At 52.6% G+C, this 26,397-nt stretch overlaps 5 protein-coding genes across 5 annotated transcripts; 4 read left to right on the top strand and 1 right to left on the bottom strand.

Moving 5' to 3' along the window:
- Window positions 1–935: 935 nt before the first annotated feature.
- CKAP5 (Cytoskeleton-associated protein 5) lies at window positions 936–3,786 on the bottom strand (the record flags this gene model as incomplete). Its single annotated transcript, XM_014694016.1, has 4 exons — window positions 936–962; window positions 1,030–1,403; window positions 1,464–3,666; window positions 3,727–3,786. 4 exons carry the CDS (start codon window positions 3,784–3,786, stop codon window positions 936–938), a joined length of 2,664 nt encoding a protein of 887 aa, XP_014549502.1.
- A 2,336-nt stretch (window positions 3,787–6,122) lies between these two features.
- Window positions 6,123–8,537, top strand: tfip11 (Tuftelin-interacting protein 11; the record flags this gene model as incomplete). Its single annotated transcript, XM_014694017.1, has 1 exon — window positions 6,123–8,537. One exon carries the CDS (start codon window positions 6,123–6,125, stop codon window positions 8,535–8,537), a length of 2,415 nt encoding a protein of 804 aa, XP_014549503.1.
- Window positions 8,538–10,798: 2,261 nt separating this feature from the next.
- On the top strand, window positions 10,799–14,007 carry ekc1 (Extragenic suppressor of kinetochore protein 1; the record flags this gene model as incomplete). The annotated part of the gene is made up of 3 exons (XM_014694018.1): window positions 10,799–11,467; window positions 11,543–13,003; window positions 13,066–14,007. 3 exons carry the CDS (start codon window positions 10,799–10,801, stop codon window positions 14,005–14,007), a joined length of 3,072 nt encoding a protein of 1,023 aa, XP_014549504.1.
- Window positions 14,008–14,722: 715 nt separating this feature from the next.
- Window positions 14,723–15,238, top strand: G6M90_00g010120 (uncharacterized protein; the record flags this gene model as incomplete). The annotated part of the gene is made up of 1 exon (XM_014694019.1): window positions 14,723–15,238. The coding sequence occupies one exon, from the start codon at window positions 14,723–14,725 to the stop codon at window positions 15,236–15,238; it is 516 nt and encodes a 171-aa protein (XP_014549505.1).
- Window positions 15,239–17,977: 2,739 nt separating this feature from the next.
- On the top strand, window positions 17,978–26,308 carry vlmS_0 (Nonribosomal peptide synthetase; the record flags this gene model as incomplete). The annotated part of the gene is made up of 1 exon (XM_014694020.1): window positions 17,978–26,308. One exon carries the CDS (start codon window positions 17,978–17,980, stop codon window positions 26,306–26,308), a length of 8,331 nt encoding a protein of 2,776 aa, XP_014549506.1.
- Window positions 26,309–26,397: the final 89 nt, after the last annotated feature.

Below are 26,397 nucleotides of genomic sequence, written 5' to 3'. Positions count from 1 at the left end.
GGAGCTTCATTGTTGCCACGGTCACTCTGCCCACTGCCCGAGCCAGCGTCCCTGTCGATGTGGGTGTACAGAGTACCTCAAGTGCTGCTTCAAGCGCCCAAGGACCAAAGCCTCCATGCACCCAGCGACCGAGCTGTTGGCGGTCTTTCCCAGCTCTCTTCACTGCAGCCACACAGCGCTGCCCAACCTGCTGGGTCCAGTCACTACCTGCCAAGCTTGCCCAGCCCGTGCAAGTTTCTCTACACATTACGTCACCATTGAGCCGTTGTCTAGCCCCATAATGCCACCCTTCCTGGATAGTCGGAATCAGACGCCGGTTTGTTATGGCTTGATGTTCATACACATCACTCAGATAAGTGTGCTCCGTCAAATCATTTGGATATCATACAATACATACTTATGTTAACATGTTCTTTTCAGTTGATAAATGTATCTTGCTGGACACTGTCGTTGCAATACCTCGAATAGCAGCGCCAAGCTTGTCACACCCGTATAATGTAATCTTTAAATGCGCTCCGGGTACATTAGACACGACTTTCTTGGAAAGCTCTGGCCATGCCCACAGCCATACTTAGGATCCTGAGCTAAACGCAATTATCCATGTGGTATACAACACAAAAGTTGTCCTCGCTTGAAGAGCCCATCCCGTCATAAAGTCATTACCAAAACGTCCCAATGTCAATACATCTATGCCTTCCATTCCAGCATCACAGATGATTGCAGTGATCATCCAATACTACCCATGTTTCATAGCTGTCCACCACACAAAAAGACTAGGGTATGTCGTTTCAACGCCATCGAAATGCAGTACAAACTTGACAACCAAACATTATATGCAGGCTTTTAAATATACTAGAGAGAGAATATCGGTTCTCATCAGCACGACCTGCAATTTGCACCCTTCTTTTCGGCCCCGTTGCCGGACAGTCAATAGCTTAGGGTCGAGTAAGGCCTTGTTTAGCCTGTGAATGCGTTAGCATGCCGTAGCAAACCAAGTTCTCACAGTCATGGGGACAATTCTTCACACACCTTCATTTGTTCGATGCGGGCCTTCAGTTGGCTCGTAACTTCCGCAGCACGTCTCCAGCTCTCAACTCCGCCGCCATTTGTAGGTTGTGGCAATGCAGAAACAGGTCTCTCTCGAGTTGCTGGTGCGGTTGGCTCGAGAGACTCGTACGTTGGAGGTACAGCAGTCCTGAAGCCCCTAGCTGGAGAACCACGTCCAGAGGACGCTCCGCTTCCACTACGGCGAAGTTCTGGGCTGAGCTTGCTCCTTGGGTACACCAGCTCTCCATTCTCCTTCTCCTCCGACATGGTACTCGTAAAGCTCATTCTGTTACGGCTGGTCGATGTAGACCCTGAATCGCGGTAGATACCAACATCGTCGTGCGTCGGTGACGTGACTGCTTGATAATTAGCATACTACATGGTGGGCTATTGCAGACAAGAGAAGGGGTGCGTACCTGGACTTCCCACTCCTGATTGTGCTCCCAAACCCTCGGCCCGGCTCAGTGCTCTCTTCAAGCGCTCTAGCTCCCGTCGTAGCCTTTCATTGGCCTGTGCGGTCGCCTCGGCGTCGCTTCGGGCTCGGACAAGCTGTGTTTCCTTGGCCTTAATGCTGAGGACATCTCTAGTATGATCTTCTATGAGGCCAGCATTCTGGTTTTTCAACTCTTGAATCTCAGACATGAACTTATTCCGCTCTTGCCGCATATCGTCGACTTGGCGGGACAGTCTTTCGTTGGCTGCCCGAAGCTCTTCTAATTCTGCACGCTCAACAGCAGTGAGGCTACTTGACGGTGGTGGAGAATCAGCTGTAGGCATAATTGGAGCTGCGGCCGGCTTCGCCAGTGAGCGACCAGCGAGTCCCCGAGACAACCCAGCTCGGAGCTGTGGAGGCGGCGGCGCTGCAGGTTCGTCTTCTGGGGGCATCACAGGCGGACCTGTGGCCGGACGCCGAGGAGACGCAGTTCCAGGTCCCCCGAGCGTCCGTTTCTGGGGAGCCTTCAACCCAGCTAAGCCTGACGGTTTCGGGGCTCCTAGTTTGCTGCCGCCGGCTGCAAGCTTGGGTGCCGCCGGTGCTGCCGCAGGAGGAGTCTCTGCAGGCATGACGGGAGCACCAGCTTTCTTGACAGGCTGCCTCTTTGCGCCAAGTGGTTTCTTTGCCGAAGGCGGAGGGGCTTTCGCTGCCGGTGCAGGCTTGGGCTTTTCCTTGGCCTTGACTTCGGCCGTATCGAAGAATTCTTTAACCTTGGTCTTTCGAATATCGTCAAGGCCGTCCAGATATGGAGTCATGGCTCGTTCGCCGATAATCTTCATCACTGTTCCAAGAATCTCAGCGCCGCCATCTCGGAGCGCTGGGCTGCCTTCTGAAAGCAATTTCTTGCCAGATTCGCAAATGGTGGCAATCTCAGGCTTGGTAGGAACTGTTCTGGTATTCCGTAGGCACCGGATCAAAAATTTCATGGTACCTTCCTTTACTTGTGGATTTTTGTTGCTTAGATAGGCAGTAATATCTTCGAGACAATCAGTTAAGCTTGTCGAGACAAAAACAGCATCCAGGGCAGATCCAAGGGCATCTGAAACCGTCGCCTTCTTTTCTTTCAAACGATCCATGATAGGTTGCATAACAACCGCTCGGTACTTGCCATAGCTTTGTCGCAGTCCTCTAGCCAGCTGTTCGATACACTGGGCCGCTTGTGTAACAACAGCAACATTAGCGTCCTTCATACACTTGGCGAGGCCTCGATTGACTTCGCCGAAATCGCTGTCTTTGATGCGGGGAACATTTAATGCCTGATATAAGGCCTCGACGGCTTCTTTTCTATCCTTCCACTTTGAGGATGCGAGCATATCGGTAAAGTTGGCGGGGATCTTTTTTGTGATATCCTCGGGCTCAGCAAGAGAGAACGCATCAACCTCGACTGCTTCCTCGTCATCCTCTACTCCGTCCTCGCCATCATCTGCACCAGCTGGGGCGGATTCTGCGGCAGCTTGTTGGGATCGAAGCAGTCGCTCTTGTTTCGGTGGTGGCTCGGCCTTGATCTTCTCGAATTGTGCCTCAAGGTCAGTCTGTTGGGTTGGTTTAAGGTCACCCCAGAACATGGGCTTCATGGCTTCGCGCAACCATCTGTAAAGTTCCACGGCAAGGTTGGTCGCCTCAGCACGAACGTTCTTATCAGCTGCACCAAATACTTTCGGTAGAGCCTTCAGCACCGGCTTGGGGTCAACTAATTTACATCCGTAATTGTGGATTATAGTTGTTAACGCATTCAGTGTAGCAGCCACATTCTTGGGGACCTTGTTGGTTAGACCAGGTAAAACGTCTTCAACCACCGGGCCGGCGGCGTCGAGCTCGATGTAAAGAAGCAAAGCCTCTTGCGCGTTTTGCTTGGTAGCTGCTCTCGTCGATGATAGGCATTTTTCAACCATGGGTGTGATTGTGAGGCCGCGGGTCCGCAGGGCGCAATCGCGTCCGCCGAATTTCAGGAAAGCACACAAAGCAATGATAGCCTCTTGTTGTGCGGCGACATTGGAGTCGGTAACAGCAGACTTCCAGAGATTGGGATCGTTGAGGAATGGCCGAAAGCATGGATCGGCCTCGTCCGGTGAAGCAGAGAACTGTTTGGCAGCATCTTCGTATGCTGCTTTCCTCACCTTCCAAACCTATCAACACGAATTAGCTCCGGTCTTACAGGCAGGCTAGGAGATAAAAGCCAATCAAACCTTATGAGTAAATCGGTCAGGAAGCGGCAAGGAGCTAAAGTCCTCCTCTTGATCCGCCATTATCTCAAAGCGTCGGGCGTGGGGTTCGTGATGCGGGAGTGGTCGTCTCCCTTGAGGCTTCACTATACGAACTAACTTGTCGATTAGCACGAATATCCTTCCACGGCGCCGAGGCTCATCCATAGCACCCTTTGGATTCGAAATGCTCATGCACACTCCGAAGGGTCAAGCCGTGCATATCCAGAGGTTGAAATACTCGGAGCGGCAGAAGCTACCTACCAGCAGGAGAAGCTGTGGAAACACCAGCAGATGGTCAATGCTAGCACAATCCAGGTTGTATCGCCAGAACAAACGAAGGAGTAACTCGAAGCAAGATTTGGTACAAGCAGGTACTCCGAACAGGCCGTACGTTCCTGTCGTTGGTCGAGAAGAAAATAGAGGGCAAAAGACTCCAGAATTGTGCGTTGGTCGTGACGTCCCAGGCGGGGAGTGTCAGGGTTGCCGCGAACCTTTTGGGAGTTGAAGTCAACGCCAGTAGAGGAAGCCGTAACTGGTACAGGTAGCAAAAGCAGGACAATTAATCATATGAATCGCAGTCTAGGTAGCGCAACAGGCCTTTGATTCGAAGTGCGACAGTAGCGACAAGAGTAGTTTACGAAGCGATGTTTTGCCTGGTTGGGAAGGGGGATCAGACAACTGACTGTGCGATTCAATGTTCAATGTTATTTGGCGGGGCCGCGGTAGCGCTCAATGTTGGCGCGGATGGCGGTGGGAGAGGACGTCTGGGCATCTGGACCCTGGCTGCCTGACAACCCTGGGCGTCCAGGGGGCAACCCGGCCCTGATGTCGCATGCCAACAGTGGCTGCTGACCTCCTGAACAGTCAGGACTTCAGATGCCCTGACCAGGCGTTGGGGGCCAATCAGAGGTGCGCTGGTGCTGGTGCCTGACTCTGTCCTCTAGTTGGCTGTCCTTGTCACCTGCAGGGCCATCGAGGCGAGGGATTCATCATTGGGTTGCAAGCTAGTGGCCTACCCTAAATCCGAACACGTCCATGTCGAGTCCATGGACTGTCTGGAGTCTAGACTCACAAAGCAACTCGCTACACACGCGCACAGGTTGGAATTCAGCTTGAATGGAAGACAATGTTTTTGCTTAGAAGACTTCTCAACACTTATTTTTGCCTACCGCTGTCCTCGCTGCGGATAGTTTTCAGCGTCCTCTCACAAGTCGAGAGCTCGGGTTGGCACACTCTGTTTTCGCTCGCTGCACTCGAGCCCACCACCTTTGTGTTCAACGGTTGCCCAGTGACGAACACGGCATGCTGGAGGGCAGTGCAGCATCCCTATGCCGTTGCGTTCTCCCAGCCATATTCTGGCCAATGCGAACCTTTTAATTTTACCAGGCCCTGGACCCCAAGCTCCCAACGTCCAGGCTCATCCCTTTGGGTGTTCGAAGGTGCCGATTTTGTACCAAAAAAGGATGTCAACCAATTAAAAATCTTAATATAAGAGATACATTAATATACTAGGAGATTATATAGAGATATAAGTACTATTTATCTTTATATATATATATAAAGATACATATTATATACGCACTAAAAAGGTACTAACCAGGTATCTACTAGGTAAAGTCTCTACCACTTAAGTAGGTATCTCAGACCAAGCGGGCCCGGTACGCAATCGGTACCTTCGAACACCCAAAGGGATGTGCTGCTTCGTCTTGTGATGAGCAGTCTTGATTGGGAGTGCTCATGTTTCTACCGATATGCTGCAATACCGCACATTTTGGTTTGTTTGTGGAGTGCATTGATCGCCATTCGCCAACGACATGGTCGTCTTCAAGCTGGCATGGACTACGACGATGCTGCTGTAATGCTTGTATGTTGACGGCCAAGATACTGGCCCATCAACATACTTAAGCGGGAAAGGGATGCACAGGATACACAGCCCTTGATATATCTGCAGTTTTGAAGACGAATCGATCAATTGATTATGGCCTGTTGCTACCTACCCACCTGCGTACGTTCGTCGAGCTTATTCCACTTGCGAAAAAGGCGGTAATCACCTTACCCATCCCAATCCAACGCAATAATTGTTCCTGGAAAAAATAAATCAACCTTCACCACTCGGAATTTCCTTCAGATTACGAACAATCCATTTTTCCTTCTCTGTTTGTGACTTTTGCGAGGTTGAGCAATAGTGCTTAGGTGACTATGACGTTTCACAGTGTCAAAGGTCACGTGTAGATAAGATCAGTAGTTGCTGCCTGGGCGAGATGAAGGCGGCGCGGCAGCTACAACTTTTTTAAACCCCCCCCCCCAAGCTATCGGCGTGGGAAAATCCGCTGAACCTCTAGGTGAAGCTCTTTGAGCTCTAGAGGGAACACGCCAAGATGTCAGGAAATGGAAATTTCCCGTTCGACCCTTCACGGCTCACAAAAGCTGCCGCTGAAGAGTTCTCGTCGTCTGCCTCTGAAGACGAGGATGACTACCGCATCCCAGGCATGACGGCTGATGACGACGATTTCGGCGATTTTAATCCGAGAAAGAAGCGACGACTTGGGAAGAACAACAAAGAGAAGGCGGCGCTGGGCATCTTTGGTTCTGATAGCGAGGAAGATGGCCCAGGGTCGAGATGGAAACGAAAGTCTCTTCGGAATAAAGGCATGACATTTGTTTCCACGGCCTCGAAACAAAACAAGTCGGACGATGAAATGGAATCTGAGGATAACAGGCCCGTGTTGGGTCAACTGAAGAATAATGGCCAAGGTACCGACGGCGAAGGCCAGGGTGAGCAGGGTGAGGAGGAAGAGGAGGAAGAAGAGGAGGAAGACACCGACGACGACAATGATGGCTACGATAGTACAATGGCCGGTGTTGGCTTGGGATTTGGTGAAGGGCTAGGCTCTACATTCCAACGAGCCGCGCAGAGTCGAGTCCAAAGCACTGACAAATCTCGCATCTCAAAAGTGAAGCCCAAGTTTAAAGGTGGCAGCGTACTTGGAATGGGGTTCGTACCATCGTCTACGAACGAGCCAGTACTGCAGGAGACAGCTGCGGCTAAAGAACCGCCCCAAAATAAACCGCAACACAGCGCCTTCACGAGTAAAGGAAAGATCAATGCCAAGGGCTTCGGAGCGCGGATGATGGCTAAAATGGGTTATGTTGAGGGTAAAGGTCTTGGAAAAGAAGAACAAGGACGAAACATTATCATTGAGGCGAATCTGCGGCCACAGGGCATCGGCTTGGGAGCTGTTAAAGAAAAGTCTGAACACGAACGTCGGGAAGAAAAGCGGCAAGCAGAACTACGGGGCGAAACTGTGATTGACTCAGATGAGGAGGAGAAGAAGCGCAGGAAGGCGAAAAAGAAAGCTGTCGGCGGCCTGAGTGGCAGCGGCGCTAGTACTCCACGACGGCAGAAGACGAAATATTTGACAGCTGAGGAATTGAAGGCTTCAGCGCCGGGTTTACAAATTCCGGATGCATTCACGCCGATTTTGGATATGACTGGACCTGGAAACAAGATAATCACATCGACAAACGGCATTATGACACCGACTTCTGGAGTGTCTGAATCAGCAGAGCTGATAGAAGCAAGGAAATTGGTTAAACGAGCACAGGCGGACCTTCAGGCATTCTCTGAAGAGTGGAGAAATCTTGAAGAACGAAAGGCTTGGGTCAATGTCGAGTTGAAAGAAAGAGAGCAAGAAATGGAAGATCTACGGTCCGACTTTGAGAAGCTTCAAACCTTCTCAAACATGGTCGCTGAGAAGCTCACTGCGGACTCGAATTGGGACCAAGTTATTAGCTGTTTGCAAAAAGCAGCCGACATTGGTGCCCTCAATGCTGACGCAGCAGATATTGCCGTAGCTGCTATACATCCTTTTTTCAGAGATGCTGAATGGGATCCTCTTGTCGAACCATCAAAATTTGCACCTGATCTCAAGAAACTGTCGGTTTTGCTCATAAAACCAGAAAGCGAGGGACAATCTGTTGATAAATGGCGCTCGAACCGTATGCAACAGGAGGGGATCTATCGAAGACACCAGAAAGCCACAACACCATATGAAAGCATGATGTACAAGAACTGGCTTCCGCGGGTTGTCGCCGCGGTACGCGAATGGGACCCGTTGACCCCGAGCCCCATGCTTGACGTGGTTGAGACCTGGAATGACCTACTGCCCCCTTTTGTACGAGCTCAGGTCATGGATCACGTAGCACGGAAGCTGGAAACAGCAGTTTCGGACTGGAACCCCAAGAAGAAGCGTCAAAGTCACCATCTTCCGCATACTTGGCTGTTCCCATGGCTACAGCATCTTGCCCCCTACCACCTGGATCCCAAGGGCACTGGCCTCGTGGCAGACGTCAAGAGGAAGTTTCGGCAACTCATTGATGTGTGGGAGTTTGAGCGTGGAACAGTGCCCGGCTTGAAGCAATGGCAAGACGTTTTAGGCAGTCAGTGGCGACCGCTCATCATGTCTCATGTGCTACCATCAATGGGCCGATACCTGCGGGCCAATTTTCGTGTGGACCCTGCGGACCAAGAGCTCTACCTGCCTATCCTCACGGGCGTGATGCGATGGAACCGCATGCTTGGTGACGCCATCATTGCCGAGGTGCTTGTACAAGACGTCTTTCCTATGTGGTACGACAAATTGCAGGAGTGGTTGGCTCTCGGCGAGGCAGATCTTCAAGAAGTGGCCGAGTGGTATAGTTGGTGGCGTGGTGTGTTACTGAAGGACATGGTTAATGTGAAGACGGTCAGGGCTGAATTGGATAAAGGGATGCAAATCATGAATATTGTGTAATACATATAGAATCAGTGGCTCGGACGAAAGCAATATCCAATACCCTGTATGTAGCAAGGGACAAAAGCCAATTAACATATTCCACCTTTTACATCTATGTTTGTACGACCACACAGCACACAGTGTCCTACGGCCCAAGGAATCAAGATACACACGCCTTACCTTTGAGGTATGGTTACAACGCAACATTTGCACAGCTTATCCGATCCAAGTGTCTAAGGCAAGGTCAGCCTCGGCGTCTGACCAGGTGCTGACACTCGGACTTCCGAAGACTGTATGTGCGTTGGGCGATGCGGGGAGTCGAGACAGACAACGTGGCAGGCCGGGATTGAAGGCTGTTCGGGAGTTGCTGGACATGGGAGACGATTTCCCCACGATTTATTGCGACGATGTATATTTCTGGGCAAACGTTGTGCTGGGTGATGCAATATGGACCTAATGGAATGGGAGCACAGCCAGAATCGATACAGGCGTAACTTGGCCTGGATGGCGTAAAAAACAACTAACTTCGAGGTATAATGGCTTTGCAGTGGACGAAGGAACCCGGACACTGATATCGAAAGAACAAACGAAACAATCTGGGCTGGACTTGGGAATACCAGCTACTCTTTTTTTTTCTACAGGTGACAGTTTTGTCGCGATAGTATTTTTCTTCCACATATCTCAAGCACGTGCGGTACATACATACATACCTGTCTCACAAGGCACCCGCTCAATCATGTATGTACATATGTACATAGCAATTAGATGGCATTTGACAGACGACCAGATCTCAGACCACACTCGGGACCGTACAAAATGGAACCTGGAACCCGTCGCGAGGCAAAGCTTGGCAAGGAACAAACGCAACCCTCCTCACGCAAGGGCAAGGGCAAGGCCCAAGTCGCACCCCAAGGCGGGAATGTTGGGCGCCGAAGGGGAGATGGAACTGGGCTGGAAGAGCGGGTCGCAATATTAAGTCTACGCGGTGTTTTTTTTTCGGCCATAAAAATGGTGTTCATACTCGGTACTTGCATACATTAGTTGCTGGAGGAGGAAGCGAGCCATTTGGGGATGGATGCATAGTACTCCGTACTCGATGTCTCGGACAAAAGTTGGGAGCTGGCGTCCCGGCGTCGTGGTGTTCAAGGAAGAAAGTTGGGCTGGGCTTTCAAAGTTCAGCCCGTTGCCAAATCCGAAATGAAACGATGGACACTGGGGTTGTAAAGTTTGAAGGGCAAAGGTGGGTTGTACAGCGTATTATGGGGTCTGGAGATGTTGGATTAACTTGATAGCTATTGGGCCGACCGACGGTTCTGAAGCCGTAGCCGTGATTCCAAGGCAAGGCAAAGACAAGACGAACAGTGGACCAGCAGTTGGCGATGCTCATGGCAACGGCAATGGCAGCCTCGGGACCGAAGATGCAGCGATCAGACGAGAGTGAGGATTGATGATTCTAATGGAGCGTTGGTCTCGTCGGTCCCTGCCAAAGTGCCCGGCGACATTGTGACTGAAGCAGCTTGACCAGAGGCAAGGGCAGCAGACCAGCATCAATACAAGTCATCAAGTATTGACATATGTAAGCTGAGAGAGCGCCGGAGGGAGAGAGAGCCCTGATGGTCAACGGGGCGGTCAACTGGATCATTTGGGCAGCCCGAATCACGAATCACGAATCACAAACCAGTGACGACTTTATCGACATTTGACTCCTTCATCCGCGCTGCCTCGACAACTCGAAAGCCCCCTGCTGTGCATACCCGTCCGGCTTTGCAACGGCACGCATTGGATTCGACTTCCATCTTTGCGTACGGAGTGCTATCTCCCTCTCCTTTTTCTCCCCCAGCTCTCCTCCCATTCTCCCATTCTCCCATTCTCGCATCGCCACCGTCGAATCTCGCATCGCACCGAACCGCACTTGCGCTGTCAAGTGAAACGCGGTCTGACCTTGTTTCTCCTATCATTACCACTCTCCGTTCAGCTTTCTTTGCTCCTCCACTTCCCTGCCCTGGTCCACCAGTCCGTCCACCAGTCGTCCAGTGTTCGCGGTCCACTCTGCCCAAGTCTTCCCTTCCCACCAGTCCAGCAGGCTCGAGGCTCCCGAGTCTCTGCCTGCCTCAGCCGAATACCCAACCGTTGCGCTGCACATGTCACGTCTTCCAAACAAGGCCTCCGCCCTGCAGCGCAGTACATGATCCGGCTCATCGAGCCCATCGCCTTTCATTCCCTTCCTTTCCACCGCCGGTGCTGCGAGTCGCCCGGCGCTGTGCCATCGAAACGTCGCCATGTTTTGGAGATTCGGCGGTTACGCCAACATCTCCACAATTGACACGATCCTTGACAAGCCCGACTTTACCCTCGAGGAGCTGCTCGACGAGAGTGATCTCATCCAGGAGCTCAAGCAGCACAACTCCAAGCTCATCGAATATCTCCGCGAGGACAGCATCCTCGAGAAGCTGCTGGAATATGTCGTCGCGCCCAGGCTCGAAGTCTTCGCAACCCCCGATGACCCCGCTGACGATGAGTCCAAGGGCAAAAGTCGCCTGCTGCCCTTCTCGCGGCCCCGAGCTTCGTCCCGCGCAACCGACGTGACGGACAACGATGAGGAGGAGCAGGAAAAGAGGCGCAATAGATACGCCCTCGTTGCTTCTGAAGTCCTGAGCTCCGACACGTGGTCCATTTACGAGGCCCTTACCGAGAACCGAGACCTGATTCGCAAATTTTGGAAGTTCCTTGAGCGCCCTGCCCCTCTCGATCCGCTCCAGGCGAGCTATTTCACAAAGGTGAACGAGTCCCTGTTTGAGAAGAAGACAGACGACATGATGGAGTTATTGCGGAGTATCCCAAACGTAGTCGCCGAGCTTCTCAGACATGTCGAATGTCCCATGATTATGGATTTGCTTCTCAAGATAATCGCCCTGGATCGGAATGAAGGAGGACAAGGAATCGTGGAGGTTCGTCAAAGCCCATCTTGCTCATTCTGAATTCCAACCCCCCCCTGCTGACCTACGACGCTTGCCGTACAACAGTGGCTTTTCTCAAAAGATATCATTCCCGCGCTACTCTCTTGCCTCAACCCAAAGCACAGCTGGGTTGTGCAGACGGCCGCTGGCGACTTTATCAAGGCCATCATTACCATCTCTGCGAATGCCTCACAAAACGAACAGCAATGCATCGGCCCCAACGAGCTCACGCGCCAGTTGGTATCTGAACCTTGTGTCGAGCAGCTGATCGGCTATATGCTCGGAGGCGGCAACCCCCTCACAGTCGGTGTCGGAATAGTCATCGAGGTCATCAGAAAGAACAACTCGGACTATGACCCTGATATGGGCACCGAGTCCAACCAAGTTCCCTCTAGTCGGGACCCCATTTATCTTGGTTACCTGCTGCGTCTTTTTGCCCGGAATGTACCCAAGTTCATGAGCCTCATTATGGATGGGCCCGCAAAGAAGGAGGGATCCGAGTCCACTTTTGGGGAGAAGCTTGAACCCCTTGGCTTTGACAGATTCAAGACATGCGAACTGATGGCAGAGTTGTTGCATTGCAGTAACATGGGACTGCTCAACGAAGTCGGAGCTCAAGAATTGATCTCAACGCGAGATGCTGTGCGCCAGCGACTAAGGCACGAAGGAAGGTTGGGGCCTCTGCGGGAAGACGACCAGTCTGCTGATGATCTTACCATGCGCATGAGCCACGGCGCCGTTCATGACGAAGGAAGGCGTTTTGAAGTCACAAACGCCGATGATGATGGCTTTGAGGAAGTTGAATCGAGCAAGGAAATGAGCGAGGATACATCCCACGAATTTGTCAAGGCCGAGGACGACATCACTGCTGCCCCGCCCTCGTCATTCATCGATAAGGACGAAGATGATTTTGTGGATGAGCCACTTAGCTCTCCCCGTCTCTCTGTTGGCAGTGACAAGATCAACGAACAACGGTTTGAAGACCCCGACCTCGTTGTGGCGCCACTGTCTCCTTCGAAATCTAAACCGGCCGAGTTGGCCGAATCTGCAAAGTTTGCCAATCCGGACAGCATCCAACGGACAGAATTTGACTCGGCTACGAGGGAAATCGACGAGCATCTCACCTCTACCCAACAGCCTACCGAATCGTCTCTTTCCACCAGCGCTCTCCCAGAACCGACACCCTCTGGTTCCTCCTTGAACCCCAGCGACCTGGGAGATCAGCATCGTGGTCTTTCTCCTCATCCAGAAGATACTCCAGCACCGTTATTCTCTTCAGCCAGTGCCCCGCAGTCGGTTGCTTTAGATCAGACCGCACAGAAGACGGAGATTATTGTTCATCCCCCGGCTGCTTCTCATCCTGTACATGGGATGGAATCTTCAGAACAAATCGCTGATGTGGATGACCCGTCTGCTGCTCTTGGGCAGCAACAACTACCACAAAACATAAACATACCACTAGAACATGTTGTCGGAGACTTCCTCAAGATGCAATTTGTAGAACACCGCGTTGTACCTGCAATTTTGGTACAGCATGCCCTTGCATACATCTACATGTACTTGTTTCTAGCTAAACTAACTTTGACTAGACCTTTTTCTTCTCATACCCCTGGAACAATTTTCTGCACAATGTTGTCTACGATATAGTGCAGCAGGTGTTCAACGGTCCCATGGATCGCGGATATAACCCTACTCTGGCGGTTTCACTGTTTGAAGCAGCAGACATTACAACAGCCATCATTAACGGCCAGCAAGCTAGCGACGAGTCGCAGGCAAAGACAAAAACCCGTATGGGATACATGGGCCACTTGACTCTCATTGCTGAGGAAGTGGTTAAATTTACCGAGAGACACCCACCCGAATTGCTTTCCGAGATGGTCCTGGATAAAGTAATGAGTCAAGAGTGGATCAACTATGTTGAAGGTGCTCTTGCGGAAACGCGTGAGCGAGACAATGCCATTTTGGGCGGGGTCCGGCCTGAAGTTGCTCTTGGCCACCGCGCAAGTATAGGAGGCGGTAATGGTCTAGGCGGTGTTGGACTGTCTGGACTTGGAGGAGCCTCTGCAACTGGTTCAAACGCTTTGGCGGAGGCCGGCCTGAATGGCGGCATCGAAATTAGCGAAGGCAGCAACAATGGCATTGGCCCCTTTGCAATTAGTGCCGGAACCTTGATGTCAGGCTTCGGAAGTAGCAGCGATGAGGAGGATGATGAGGGCGATGTGGAGGAGGAGGATGTTAACTCTGAGGTGAGTGGCGATTCTTTTGATGATCGAAGTACTGGCTCTCCAGAGGTGGCTGCGAATGCCAACACAGATTCTCCGGTCGATGTGATCTCGATATCTGCGGAGCCTTTTGGAGCAATTTCGGGAGATTCCTCTGTGGACATTCGCCCGAGACTTGGTTCACCTGTGAGATTTACTTCGACTCGGGATTATGAAGAAGACGAGATTATGGAAGACGGCTCGCCGCAAGACAAGTGGTCAGGAAACCATTACGACGAACACGGAACAGAACGGTCACTGCCATCATAGGATGTGGCGCTAGACTCCTGTCTAAGAAATCTGGCAAGCGCCAGATTCCACAGCACGGTGGCCGATGCGGCGGGCGCCGACGAGTCAGATCTGTCTGATTGGGAAGAATTCGAAGATGATGATCTCAATGATCTGTTACGGTTACTTGCTGAAGCAGAGATTTGATTTTCATCATACATCGCAGCATGGGTATTCTCATATGAAATAGTTAGGAGGGCATACACGGGTTACAGTGAAACGGCGGATAGGGATGCATTGGGATAAAATATCTGTACGATGGATGGAGGCAGTAGTGCTAAATGTTGCATAATGAAGGGCAAAACACAAAAAAGATTCAAGATACAAAGAGCCAGTGGCCAAGGAAAGACGAGCGCAGACTGGAGAAGTGTTTGTCAGGGAATGGCAGGGGAACATTGTCGTGATGGAAGTCTTGCGGTCACGGCTACCTCTACTCAGTGCAGCCTGCTTCGATTTGGTCTCTTGTTGTTACGGACTATGGGACTCAGTTGCTGATCTCAACCCTCTTTTTTAGTTCCGGTCTTATACAGACCCTCTCAACAACATTGGCAACTCGTTGACTCCGCCATGCATCCCTCCGCCTCCACCGCCGCCTCCGCCGTTGAACGTTCCTCCGTCAAGAGCCAGGCTGCAACTGGCAGCCCGGTTGGCAATGCATCAAAAGAACAACCAAGTGGCGCAGCCATCCTCTGCAACAATGCATCATGAAGGAGACGAATATGACAACAACACGACGGACCCCTTTAGAGATGATAATGATGACATGGACGACGATGATGACCTAGATGTAGACGTTGTTCAAGATGGTGGACGTGGATCCTGGTGGAGAGGCATGGTCGGAAGAAGAAGCAGTGCAGACGATGGTGAATCTGACGAGGCAGACGAGGATGATGATGAATTCGGTGACTTTGCCATGGCGGAAGATGACAAGAGTGGTGGAACTTCGAACAAGGAACAGTTGGTACTGAGACCGCTAGCCGTCAATCCCGCCAAGGAAAGCAGCAGAGGTCTCAGCGGTCTGTGGCCGTTTGGGTCCAGAAGCGAAAGCAACAAAGCCAAACGTGACGAAGAAGGACACGGCCTGAAAGATGAAGTGGTAGTATCTGCAGACGAGAAGAAGGGAGAGGATTATAGAGCCATTGAGGTCAGGGAGGCAACGAGTCGGACTAGCATTGAAGAACCGGATGAGGAAGAAATAGTAGTTGGGAAATGAATCTCTCTGTGGGGCTGAAGGTAGAAGAAGTGGCGGGGTTTTGATATCAAAGGCGGACAGACGAGAGCTTGAATGGGAAGCGTTTGAAGCGCATTTTACGGATGGTGAATGGGTATGATGGGAAATGGCGGCATTACCGTGTAATTGTACGATGGGGGGATTCTATTACTTTTTGTGCTGTTTTGATTTGGTTAGATTCACGGGACTATGTAAACTACCATATGCAATGGGAAATTTGCTTATGCTCTGTGACAGTTGTTGACTGTGCTGCCTGGATGAGATTCATTGGGCTGCCGAGGCGCGCAGACATAAGCGACAGAGGCGACTCTTGGTGGCGCATCGTTGGTCACCGCTAGCCGCCGCTGCCAGACGAGAAATATTTTGGAAAAACGAGATGCTCGGGCATGAACTGCGTGGCGGATACGATGCGGCAGGCAGGCAGGCGGGCAGGCAAGCATGTGGTGGATGAGGCACGGCGTCGTGTATGTAAGATGGGTGTGAGTGACAGGGCGACGGCTCCGGGGCTCCGTCTGCAGGCGCAGCAGGCTGTTTATCCCACGTTGTCGACATTCTTTATCCTCGACGACGGCTACGTTTCCTTGCAACAGGGCAATGAAATATCGCCATACTGGGTGCGACTCGCCTGCCTTGCGACGTCGATGCCCATGTGGTTATCCTGGGATGTACGCTGGGAAAAGAAATGATCAATTGATGCTAATTTTGTCACATAAACGGCAGCTAATAATTAGCCCGCGTTGTATTCCCCCCCGTCCGTTTAGCCCGCTTAGGGTCATGCTAGCTTCTTCAGCATAACGAGTCGAGTGTGATCAAGTGGTGAAACAGACTTTCTTCTCCGAACCCGAGCCAGCCCTGGCCGTTCGTCTTCGCAGGCGACGGACCACGGCATCCAATCTTCGGGAGGATTACTCGGTCGCCAGGAGGGGACTGCCGCGCGGGTGCCGTTGAGGGCTGCAGAGTGTCATGCGTCGGCAGGGATCAGGGTGTTGACTGGCCTGCTTGACGCCCAATTGGGCAAGCATCGAACAGCCTGGCTGGGCCGATCTGTGATTATTTTTGGGTGTCAGCTGGGTGATGAGGCGCATCAGCCAAGGGGACAGGATGGCTGTGCTGAAGCAACCCTCTCCCCCAGGCGTGTTGATGGTGACGGGCCGTTTTCAGGTTTGGGGAAGGACATATGCATGGACTGCGGCTTTGCTGTGCCTGCAGATACTCTATTGTAGGCGCGGCTTTTCTAATTTGCCCATGGTCGCCCAGGTCCAAATTGGGTGAAGGCTTGTCTTTCAGCTCATTTGCACATAGTACATATCTATGATGTATGCATGTATGTATGTGTGCTGGAAAGGCCAAGGGCCTGGGGCTGATGATGCCAGTCGGGCCAAATTCGACGACGCATTACGGAGTAATATCAACGGTAATACGGATACTAGTACAACACTACAACGCCCAGAGCTGGTGGAGTCGATTCTCACAGTGCCGCCTCTTTTATTGTACTTTGCATATTTTAAGCGCGGTTTGGCTTTCGTGTCTACTGACCAGAAAAACCAAGTCTCGCAATGGCTTCTCTGGAGTCTGTACAAAGCCCCCCTCTGAGTTACATGTACCACCAGTATGACGCCTAGACTTCTCCAATGCCAAATCGGCCTCTTGAATCATGATATGCACAGGCAGCAAAGTTGACGCTTGTCGTCTGGTAGACATTGACACATGTGAATCTTCAAGACCATAAACGTAGCACGCATGGAAACTTTGGCCATCTGAGATTTCCCGAGTTGAGCGGTAGATGCATCGGCAGATTAACGCTAGGACTGCTGCAAAGATGCTGCAGAGCCAACATAACCAACATGCATTTTACACGAGGCCGGCCGAATTGGCCATTCTAGAACGTTCTTGTGAGCGCATCGTAGCACCGCGTCGGTGGTAGTGCCAGTAAATGGTGCAACGGGCCCAAGAGTCGGGTATGCATGAGACTTATCCATCTATTGGGCGAGTTCTAAATAATTCTTATTTATAAAACAAAACCTATCTTGGTTGAGACGGGTGGATGTTGCGGTACCCAGTGCGGTAAACCGGGGATTCGCACTCGGGACAAAGACGTCACAGGACTCTGGAGTACTACGGAGTAGTTGGTAACTTGGTTGAAGAGCCAGTTCGGGAGACGCCGTTCTCAATACACAAACAACATGAGTTGCAAGCTTGTTAGTCGCCAGGGAGCCGGACTCCAATCCCCGAGTCTTACGCACCAACAGACGGCGCCTCTCGGCCGGCCGGGGTGTCATGTTAGTCTTGTCTCGGGTGTCTGCCACAGCAACATGCAAAGCATGGGCAGCCCGAGGGCCAGGCGAGGAGGCGATATTGACTATTATACCCATGGTCCGTGAGGCGACGGTGGTTTCTTTCTCTCTCTTTCTTTTTAATCCTGGGAGAGGCCGCTTCTCCATCTCTTTGTCCCCCAAGACGGTGCGCACGTCTTCTGCTGGGTTGTTTGCGTCCAAGCCGAGCACATCTCTTATCGAGAGCCTCAACCGGAACGGTTTTACAGACCATCGTACGCTCTGACAAGAGCAGGCAAACAAAAGAAGCCCTCGCACATATTCCATGTACGAGCGGTAGTACGGACGGCCCTGCCCGGTCTGTGCCTGCGCCCGGTGCCTTGGTGTGCGTCCTGTCCGGCTCCAACTGGTCTGCGTCGTCTGACGGCACAGTCTGCCCACAGCCGCAATGGCAATGGACGGCTGCCGTCACGCTCACCGTCGACATGGACGAGCATCGCCCATGGACGAGGCCATGCTGGTTCAACCTCTGCTGACCCAGACCCGGCATCGACCTCGCAGCGCAGTCATCACGGCTGCCACCACCATCAACTCCACGTCAGCACAGGATATCGCCATTTCCAATGTTTCACCGCTCTCACGGCGCCAGTCGCTCGTCTCTGATTTATTCGACGACTTGAGCACAGCCCACCGCGAGCTGGAGGGCTATCTGAACCGCACCTCGTGTCGTCTGGCTGATGCGGTGGGGGAGACGCGGCGACGGACAAGTCTCGTGCAAAACAAAGACGACTCCCGGTTCCATCTCGACTTCAACCTCGACCTCGACCTCGACCTCGACCTCGACCTCGACTCACAATACGCCAACGACAACGACGGCCACTCCTTCACAACTCCAGTCTCCCCCGTGTCCCTTGTGTCTCCCGTGTCTCCCGTGTCTCCCCTCGGCAGCAGCTACTATTCCGCCTCCAAGCCATCGTCGCCGCAGTCGCAAGTCAGCAGCTATGAGGAGGACATGTTTGCAGCTATAGACGTCAACGCCGCAGCCGCCGTCATGGCCACCGAACTCAAAGCAACCAGGATCACGCCTGGAGTGCCCAACAAGCCGCCCTCATCATCGTCGTCACGGTCATCGCCGTCGCCATTGTCACAGCTGCAGTCACAGTCGCAGTCACCACCAGCTTGCCCATCTCCAGTCGCTGGCTCCAGCAACACCAACACCAACACCACCACCACTACTACTACCACCACCGCCGCCGCTGCCGCCAGCTCTAGGCCGACGCCAAACAATAGCAACAATGGTGGCGCCCAGCAGCAGCAGCAACAACAACAACACCAGCTCGAAAACCTATTATTGTCCACCACCAGAGTGGGCAAGGTGTGCCTGGTGCGTCCCCGCGCGGGGCCGTTTGAGGGTCAATACGTCGCCTTGATCACCACCACGGCCGTGCATGCCCCGAACAATGAACTCATCGCCTTGATTCCCGAGGCTGAACGCGAAACTGCGCAGAGGCAAATCCACACCCTGAAAACAGCAGTCGCCGAATGGGGTTCTGACTCCCGCCGCCCCGATGTGTGGATTCTGCTGCAGTCAATGGCCGTGAATGGCGACGGTGAGCCCGATGCCAGGAAATTACAGACGTGGGTGCAGAATATTGGCGAAGAGGCTGAGGAGAGAATTATGGCTACGCAATTCATCAACCACCGGAGGGGTGCACAACAACATCGCCGGCAAGGGATCGAGCCTCCCGTCTCACAACCGCCACAACTACCGCAACGTCACCCCAACCACCATCATCGTCATCAGCATTATCCTATGCGCCCTGATTCTTTTGTGAGACCTCATCTCGAGACTGGTTACGGTAACAATGGCCCCATACAGCAACCCCAACCTGACAGTCCTACCCAGGACCCAGGACAAGAGGTCTACTTCCCCCTGGCTGTTATGCAGCAGCTCTTCTTTAGGTCATCGGTGAAGCGAAGCGTGGAAGCATCTGTCATCACTGGCCCGAAATACCGCTTCAGCCAGAGCATACTTTTGAATGTCAAGGGCGATGTGGCCTTGGCAGATATCGAAGCCGCCGTCAGCGTTTTGGTATCAAGACACTCCATGCTAAGGGCTCGATTCCGACTGACCAGCCAGGGCTGGGCACAAGTCATCGCCCCCGAGTCGAACCGTGCTTACAGATTTGAGCACAGGTACATCAACGACGACGACGATTTACTGAGCGTTATTGATCAGGCCCAGCAATCATTGAATGTCTTCAATGGCCCCGTCTTTACGGTCAAGCATATTAGAAATACGGAGCATAAGCAGCTGCTGTATCTTGCCGCTCACCACTTAGTTGTCGACTTGGTCTCGTGGAAGATCTTGCTCCATGACTTGGATGAATTGCTTCGAGAGGGGACACTTGTCTCCGAGCCCTCAATACCATTTACATACTGGACAGACTATCAGAGCTACGAAAATAGCCAGCGATTAATTGAACCAAACCTGCCGTTCGAAATTGTTCCCGCAAACCTGAGATATTGGGGTTTGGAGGGCCACTCCAACCTGTACGGAGACACTACGCACCTGAACTTTGCCTTGCCGCGGGATGCGGCATCTGCTTTGAGAAAAACGTGCAACAATGTCTTCCGGACCGAGTCTGCAGACGTCTTCATCGCTGCATTGCTGTATTCCTTCCATCAGACATTCTCTGACCGCTCCATCCCCACCGCCTGGAAGCAAGAGCATGGGCGAGATGCTCGAAATAACGACTTCAATGTCGTAGAGACGGTTGGATGGTTCACCGCGCTCTGCCCAATCAGTGTGCCGGTCCATCCTGGCTCGGATTTGGTCCATCTGATCAAGCTGCTCAAAGATTCTCGTAAAGCACTTTCGGAAAATGGCACACCATATTTCCAGTCGAAATTCGCCGCCGACGACACCGCAGCCACCTCCTTGCCCGTCGAGGTCATGTTCAACTGCGTTGACACTCTTAGCCAGCTACAGAGGGAAAATGGCATCTTGGAGCCCGTTGCCGCCCCTGACCGTGAAGTCCGCTCCTTGGCTTCTGACGTAGGGCCTGCAGTTGGCCGCATTGCCCTTTTCGAGGTGTCCGTGGGCCTTGATGATTACGGTGCCAGAGTAGAGTTCTCCTTCAACGTCAACTCGAGGCACCAGGATCGCATTACACAGTGGATGCATAATTTTGAGAGTTCCATCCTGAGCGCCATCTCTCGCCTAGGGGCCATGGAGCCTGAACTGACGCTTTCAGATGTGCCTCTATTGGAAACATCTTATGAGGCATTGTCAAAGCTCATGTCGAAGCAGCTTGTTGATGTTGGCATCAATGGAGTTGAGAATATTGAGACAATCTGCCCCGTTGACCTCGTTCAGCAAGAAATCTTGGTTGCTCAAAGCATCGATCCCAACTGCTTCCACGTCAGTCGCACATATGAACTTGCCACCGTCGATGGGTCAGAGGTTTGCCGAGACACACTCTGCACCGCCTGGCAAACACTTGTCGCTTGCCATAGCGTCTTGAGGAGCATTTTCATTGACAGTGTGTCAGAGAAGGGACTCTTTGATCAAATGGTTCTGAAGAAGACCTCACCCGACATGCTGTTCATGGACTCGAACGACCCTATGGAAACTCTTTCATCGCTGCCCCCCATGAGGCCGTCAAAGTCTATGCCGAGACATAGACTCTCAGTGAGTCGGTCAGACAAAACTGCGTACCTGAGAATCGATTGCAGCCAGGCACTGTGCGATTTGAATGCCATCCACAACTTGGTTGTTCAGCTTCGAGAGTTGTATATGGGCAGAAAATTGGTCGTCTCTAGTCCTTTACCTCCCCGACAAACCCGCAACATCGCTTCACGCGAGGCTCCTCGGAGCGTTGAAGTATGGAGGTCTTACCTCAATGGAGCTACACCATGCGCTTTCCCTCATCTTGCTATCCAAAACCAAGGACGTCTCGAGTCACGGGGCATTGGTCTCGACATTAGCCGGCACCAGCTATCCCAGTTCTGCGCCTATAATCAATTAGAACTGTCTACCGTTATTCAGTTAGCCTGGGCGTTTGTTCTGCGAACATATGTCGGAGAAGACCGTGTAATCTTGGGATACTCGCATGCTGGTAGGGATACACTTGTCATGCCTAGTATGAAGCGTCATGTTGGCAGTCTGGCCACCTTTGTTCCCTGCCTGGTCGACTTTTTGCCCATGTCAAGTGTGCTTGACCTCTTGTGGCAGTTGGAAAGAATGGCCAAGGATGCTCGGGAGACGGATGCTCCAACCTTGGCCGAGATTGAGAACTCGCTTGGCATCCAGGGCCAGAGCCTGTTCAACACCTGTGTGACCTGTCAGGATGTTGATGACTCCATCTTGAGCGATTCTGACTCGGACAGCGGCGTCTGGGAGCCTGTTCTACTTGCCAACACCATCGATGGCAACTGCGACGTCTCGCTTTGTGTGACACTCCGCGAGGACCGCATTCAGGCGGATGTGAGCTACTCTTGCTTGTCGCCGGCTCAACTTCACAACGTTATGAACACATTTCAACGTGCTCTGCAGGTCATCATCGACAATCCCGCACAGCTGTGCTCACAAGTCGACCTCTTCACTGAACATGACTTCCAACAGATTATGAATCCTGACTGGGAAGAGGAGCAGACCGACACCAAGATCTCAGCATGCCTGCACCAGCTTATTCTCAAACAGTGTGAAGTTCGCCCCAATTTCCCGGCCATCTATGCTTGGGATGGCGAGCTTTCTTATCAACAGGTCCGGGCTAGTGTCACTGCACTAGCCACATATCTTGTCAACATTGGGGTTCATCCTGGCGTTCTGGTTCCTATCGTCTTGGAAAAGAGCCGCTGGTCGCCGGTCATTATGCTTGCTGTGATGCAAGCAGGCGGCTGTTGTGTCTGCCTGGACGCTCAGGACATGGTCATGGTCGAAGCCATGATTAGCCAGCTCGCGCCAGAACTTGTAGTTGTCACGGAGGGCGCATACAAGCACTTGGACCTTTCCAACACGCCTTTTGTTTTGGTCAATGAAACCTTCTTGTCGTCTCTTCCACCACAAGTGAGTGTAAAGTTGAAAGACTCTCTCCCCCAGCAAGCAGCTTGTGCCTTCCTAGCACCGGGCATTGAGAAGCCAAAGGGATGCTTCTTTACTCATGAATCGTTGTGCTCGATTCTCTCGGTTCAGGGACAAGCCCTGAAGATCCACAATGGCAGTAGAGTGCTTCAGCTCTCTGCTTATACCGTTGACATTGCGCTTGTCGAGATTCTAGGCACATTGCTCCATGGGGGCTGTGTCTGCATCCCCTCCCCGTTGGAGCGCGTAAATGACTTGGAGGGCACTATTGCTCGGATGGATATTACTTGGACTTATATGACAACGGTTTTGTCACGAAAGATCAACCCGGCCAACGTGACGAACCTGCAAACCATCTGCTTCCGCACAAGAACTTTCGATGAAGATGCGTTCAAGCCATGGCTTGGCAGCAGGGACATTCTTCTTGCTTATGGCGCTCCGGATGTATGCCCACTCGCGATTTCGGTTTTCAACATTGCGGAGTCTAGCGACACCAACATTATTGCTCCGCCTCTCCTCGGTCGGTTCCTGATCCTCAACCCTGAGGACCCCAAGAAGCTGATGCCTCTTGGTGCCGTTGGGGAACTAGCTATTGATAGCCCTATCGTAACACCTCACAAGTACATTCATGGCAATCCTCTCATGGACCCGGCGGCTTTCCAGAAAATCCGTGGTGAACGAAAATGGCGTTATTTGAGAACGGGTCATCGCGTGCGATACCTCGACCGGGGGCATATTCGCTTCCTTGGAAGCATGCGAGATGAAGTCCTGGTCAATGGATTTCCTGCCCTAATTGCTGTCTTGGAACAACAAATTCGACAGTGTCTCGGCGGCGATGTAGATGTTGCCGTGGAGCCAATCACAACCAGCAACCACGTCAACTCTCTTGCTGCGTTCCTGGAATTTGGCGACAGCGAGTTTGTGGGACCATCTGAGCTTGACAAGTTGACCATGCAGATGAGATCCAAGCTCGCTGCTGTCAAATGGCTGGCGGAAACTTCCCTTGCCCAGGCTTCAAAGCTTAGCCACTCTGCTTGCGTCCCAAAGCTCTTCATTCCCATCCGTCGATTCCCACTGTCCACCTCGCTCAAGATTAATAGACGCAAATTGCAGAAGATGGCCTCTCCATTTTCGTACACTGACCTGCTGGAATTGACAAATGTCCCTTTTAGCAGCCAGCCTCACTTCACGGGGATCCAGAGTAAACCACTCCCACTTACACAAACTGAGGAGTCGATGCGTCTCATCTGGGCCGCCGTGTTGCACGCCATGGTCGCGGATATTAAGACGACAGATAGCTTCCTGGATGCTGGCGGTGACAAACTCCTAGCTATGAAACTTGTTTTGTCCTGCCGCCAGAATGGCTTCGATGTTCAAATCAGCAAACTTCTTGGCGGAGCCACGCTTACGGAAATGTGCCAATCCCTGGAAATCAAAGAACACCATCTCCTCCAGACACCCAAGCCCAAGACCTCTCCTAAAACCAGCGTCGTAGCCCGCAAGCTACCTGAAGGTACAGACCACGGCTTCGTCAAGCTCGTGGTTGCGCCGCAACTCGACATCCCCTGGAACGATGTCATTGATGTCGCTGAAGCATCGTCACACCAGCTCCAATGCCTCGAGCCTAGTCTCTATGGACCCAGGAGTGACATTCGCTGCCTCGTCATCAATTTCAATGGCTCTATTCGCGCACAACGCGTCGAGGAAGCATGCGAGGCCCTCACTCGCCTGCACCCTTCTCTTCGAACAGCCTTCGCAGTGCACGACTGCAACCTGTTCCAAGTTGCCATTGACTCGTTCCACGCAGACTTTGAGCGAAAGTCTGTGTCAGCGTCATCTGTAGACAAGGAGTTGCAGCAGGTCTTGAAGCGTATGCAGAAGGAGGTGCTCCAGCTACGAGAGCCGGCTACCAAGTTTGCCTTCCTGGATGCTGGACAACATGGCGGCAAGTTAATCATCCGATTCAGCTATGCCCAAGTCAGTGAATCTGCTGTGCCGCGGTTGGTGCAGGATTTCGTCAAGCTGTACGAACACCCCACGATGGAGAGTCACCGGACCTCGTTCTTCGACTACACTCGTGCTCTGAGAGGTGCGCGATACGATGACAGCAGGGTTTATTGGAGACAACGACTCGAAAAGGCCAAGGTCACACAGGTTGTTCCTCGTTCAAAGCCTCTTCCTCCGGTTTCCGAAGTCAAATCCTTCCAGGAGCAAGTCAAGATCTCATCGCTGACCGACTTCAATATCACATTCGACAGTGTCCTCAAGGCCGCTTGGGCCATGGCCATGGCCACGCTGTCCGGTATTTCGGACGTTGTCTTTGGTGAAATCGTCGAAGGACGTCGCCTTAAGCTGGAGACCAGTGTGGATGTGTCGTCCATCGCAGGTCCCATGGAGAACATTGTGCCCATCCGGGTGCGGTTCCCCATTGTCAATAGTTCGCCCTTGCAGGTTCTCCAGCTCATCCAGCGAGACAGCGCCGCTTCCCTTCCCTATGAAGCCATGGGCGCGCAGAAAATTGCACAAGAATGCACAGATTGGGCCAGCTGGTCGCGATTCAGCACCGTCGTGCGACACAGAACCCAGGTTCCCGTCGATGGAACCACCACGTTGAACATTGACAACACGACGTTTACTTATAAGCTCCTCCAGCCGCAGGTCCGAGATGTTCCCGATCTCTTTGCCAGTTCTACCATGATGTCACCAGACAAGGTCTCCCTCAGCATTGAGTACTCTCCCGACCGCGTCCCCGACTCCTTCGCAAAAGCAGCCATGAGGCTCCTCGTCGCATCCGTCGAAACTCTCGCCTGCTACGACACCATCAGTCAGCCCATCCTCCAGCCATCAAGCGACTACGAATCTATCCCGCCGCGTGTCCTCCTCGAAAAACCCGAGCCAGACGTCACACAGCCCTCATACACGCACTGGCTCTCAGCCGAGCAGCGCAGCACCCTCCAGCAGTTCCTGATATCCAGCTGGAACGAGCTCCTCCACCCACACCTCGCGACGCAGGGCATCTCCGAAGCTGACCTCCTGCATTCCCGCTTCTACGACATCTCGGGCTCCCTCCTCCCCGCATACCTCTTTGCTCAACGCCTCAATCACGACCTTCGCAAGGTTGAAATCGAGGGCATCCACACCGTACACATGACGGCCGTCGAAGTCATCAGCACGCCCACCATCAGCGGCCAAATGGACCTCATCACGCGCAAGATGCACCACGCCGGCGTCCTCTCCAAGCCGGGCCGCAAGAAGCCAGTCGTCAGCTTCCACGCCGGCTTCGGCCCGACCAAGCCTTCATCCTCCAACTGGGCGCTTCTCAACAAGGGAAAAGGTCGCTTCCGCCGCCTCCGCCACGGCGGCAGCCACGGATCCATGAAGGACTTTTCCACAAAGGCAGGCGACTGGGTAAAGTCGCGGGTGAATCTCAGCAAAGAGCGCAGCCCCATCCTCCCAGAAGGCGTCATTCACGAACCAAGCAGCTGGGAGGCCCTCAACAGCGACGCCATCGGCATCAAGGACGGCTGCGGCGGCATGCTGTCTGTGCCCGAAGAAGCCGTAGAAATCGGATCGAGTTCCGTCGTCGACCCGCGACATCAGACCGGGGGCGAGGTGAGCCCCCTGAGTGGCGAGTCGCCCAGGACGAGCTGGAAGGAGGAGTCGAAAAATGCGACTGGTTCTATATCTCCATGATATTGGATGAGTTATTGAGCGCGCTCTCTCTCTCTCTTTTTTTTTTTTCTTAAACAAAACGTGTTTTTGCTTCTTTGCTTAATCCTGGG

The sequence above is a fragment of the Metarhizium brunneum genome, chromosome 1 (assembly GCF_013426205.1).
Source record: "Metarhizium brunneum chromosome 1, complete sequence".
In the NCBI taxonomy this organism is placed as follows: domain Eukaryota; kingdom Fungi; phylum Ascomycota; class Sordariomycetes; order Hypocreales; family Clavicipitaceae; genus Metarhizium; species Metarhizium brunneum.
The sequence above is the reverse complement of the archived record's forward strand: the minus strand, read 5'-3'. Positions and strand labels throughout refer to the sequence as shown.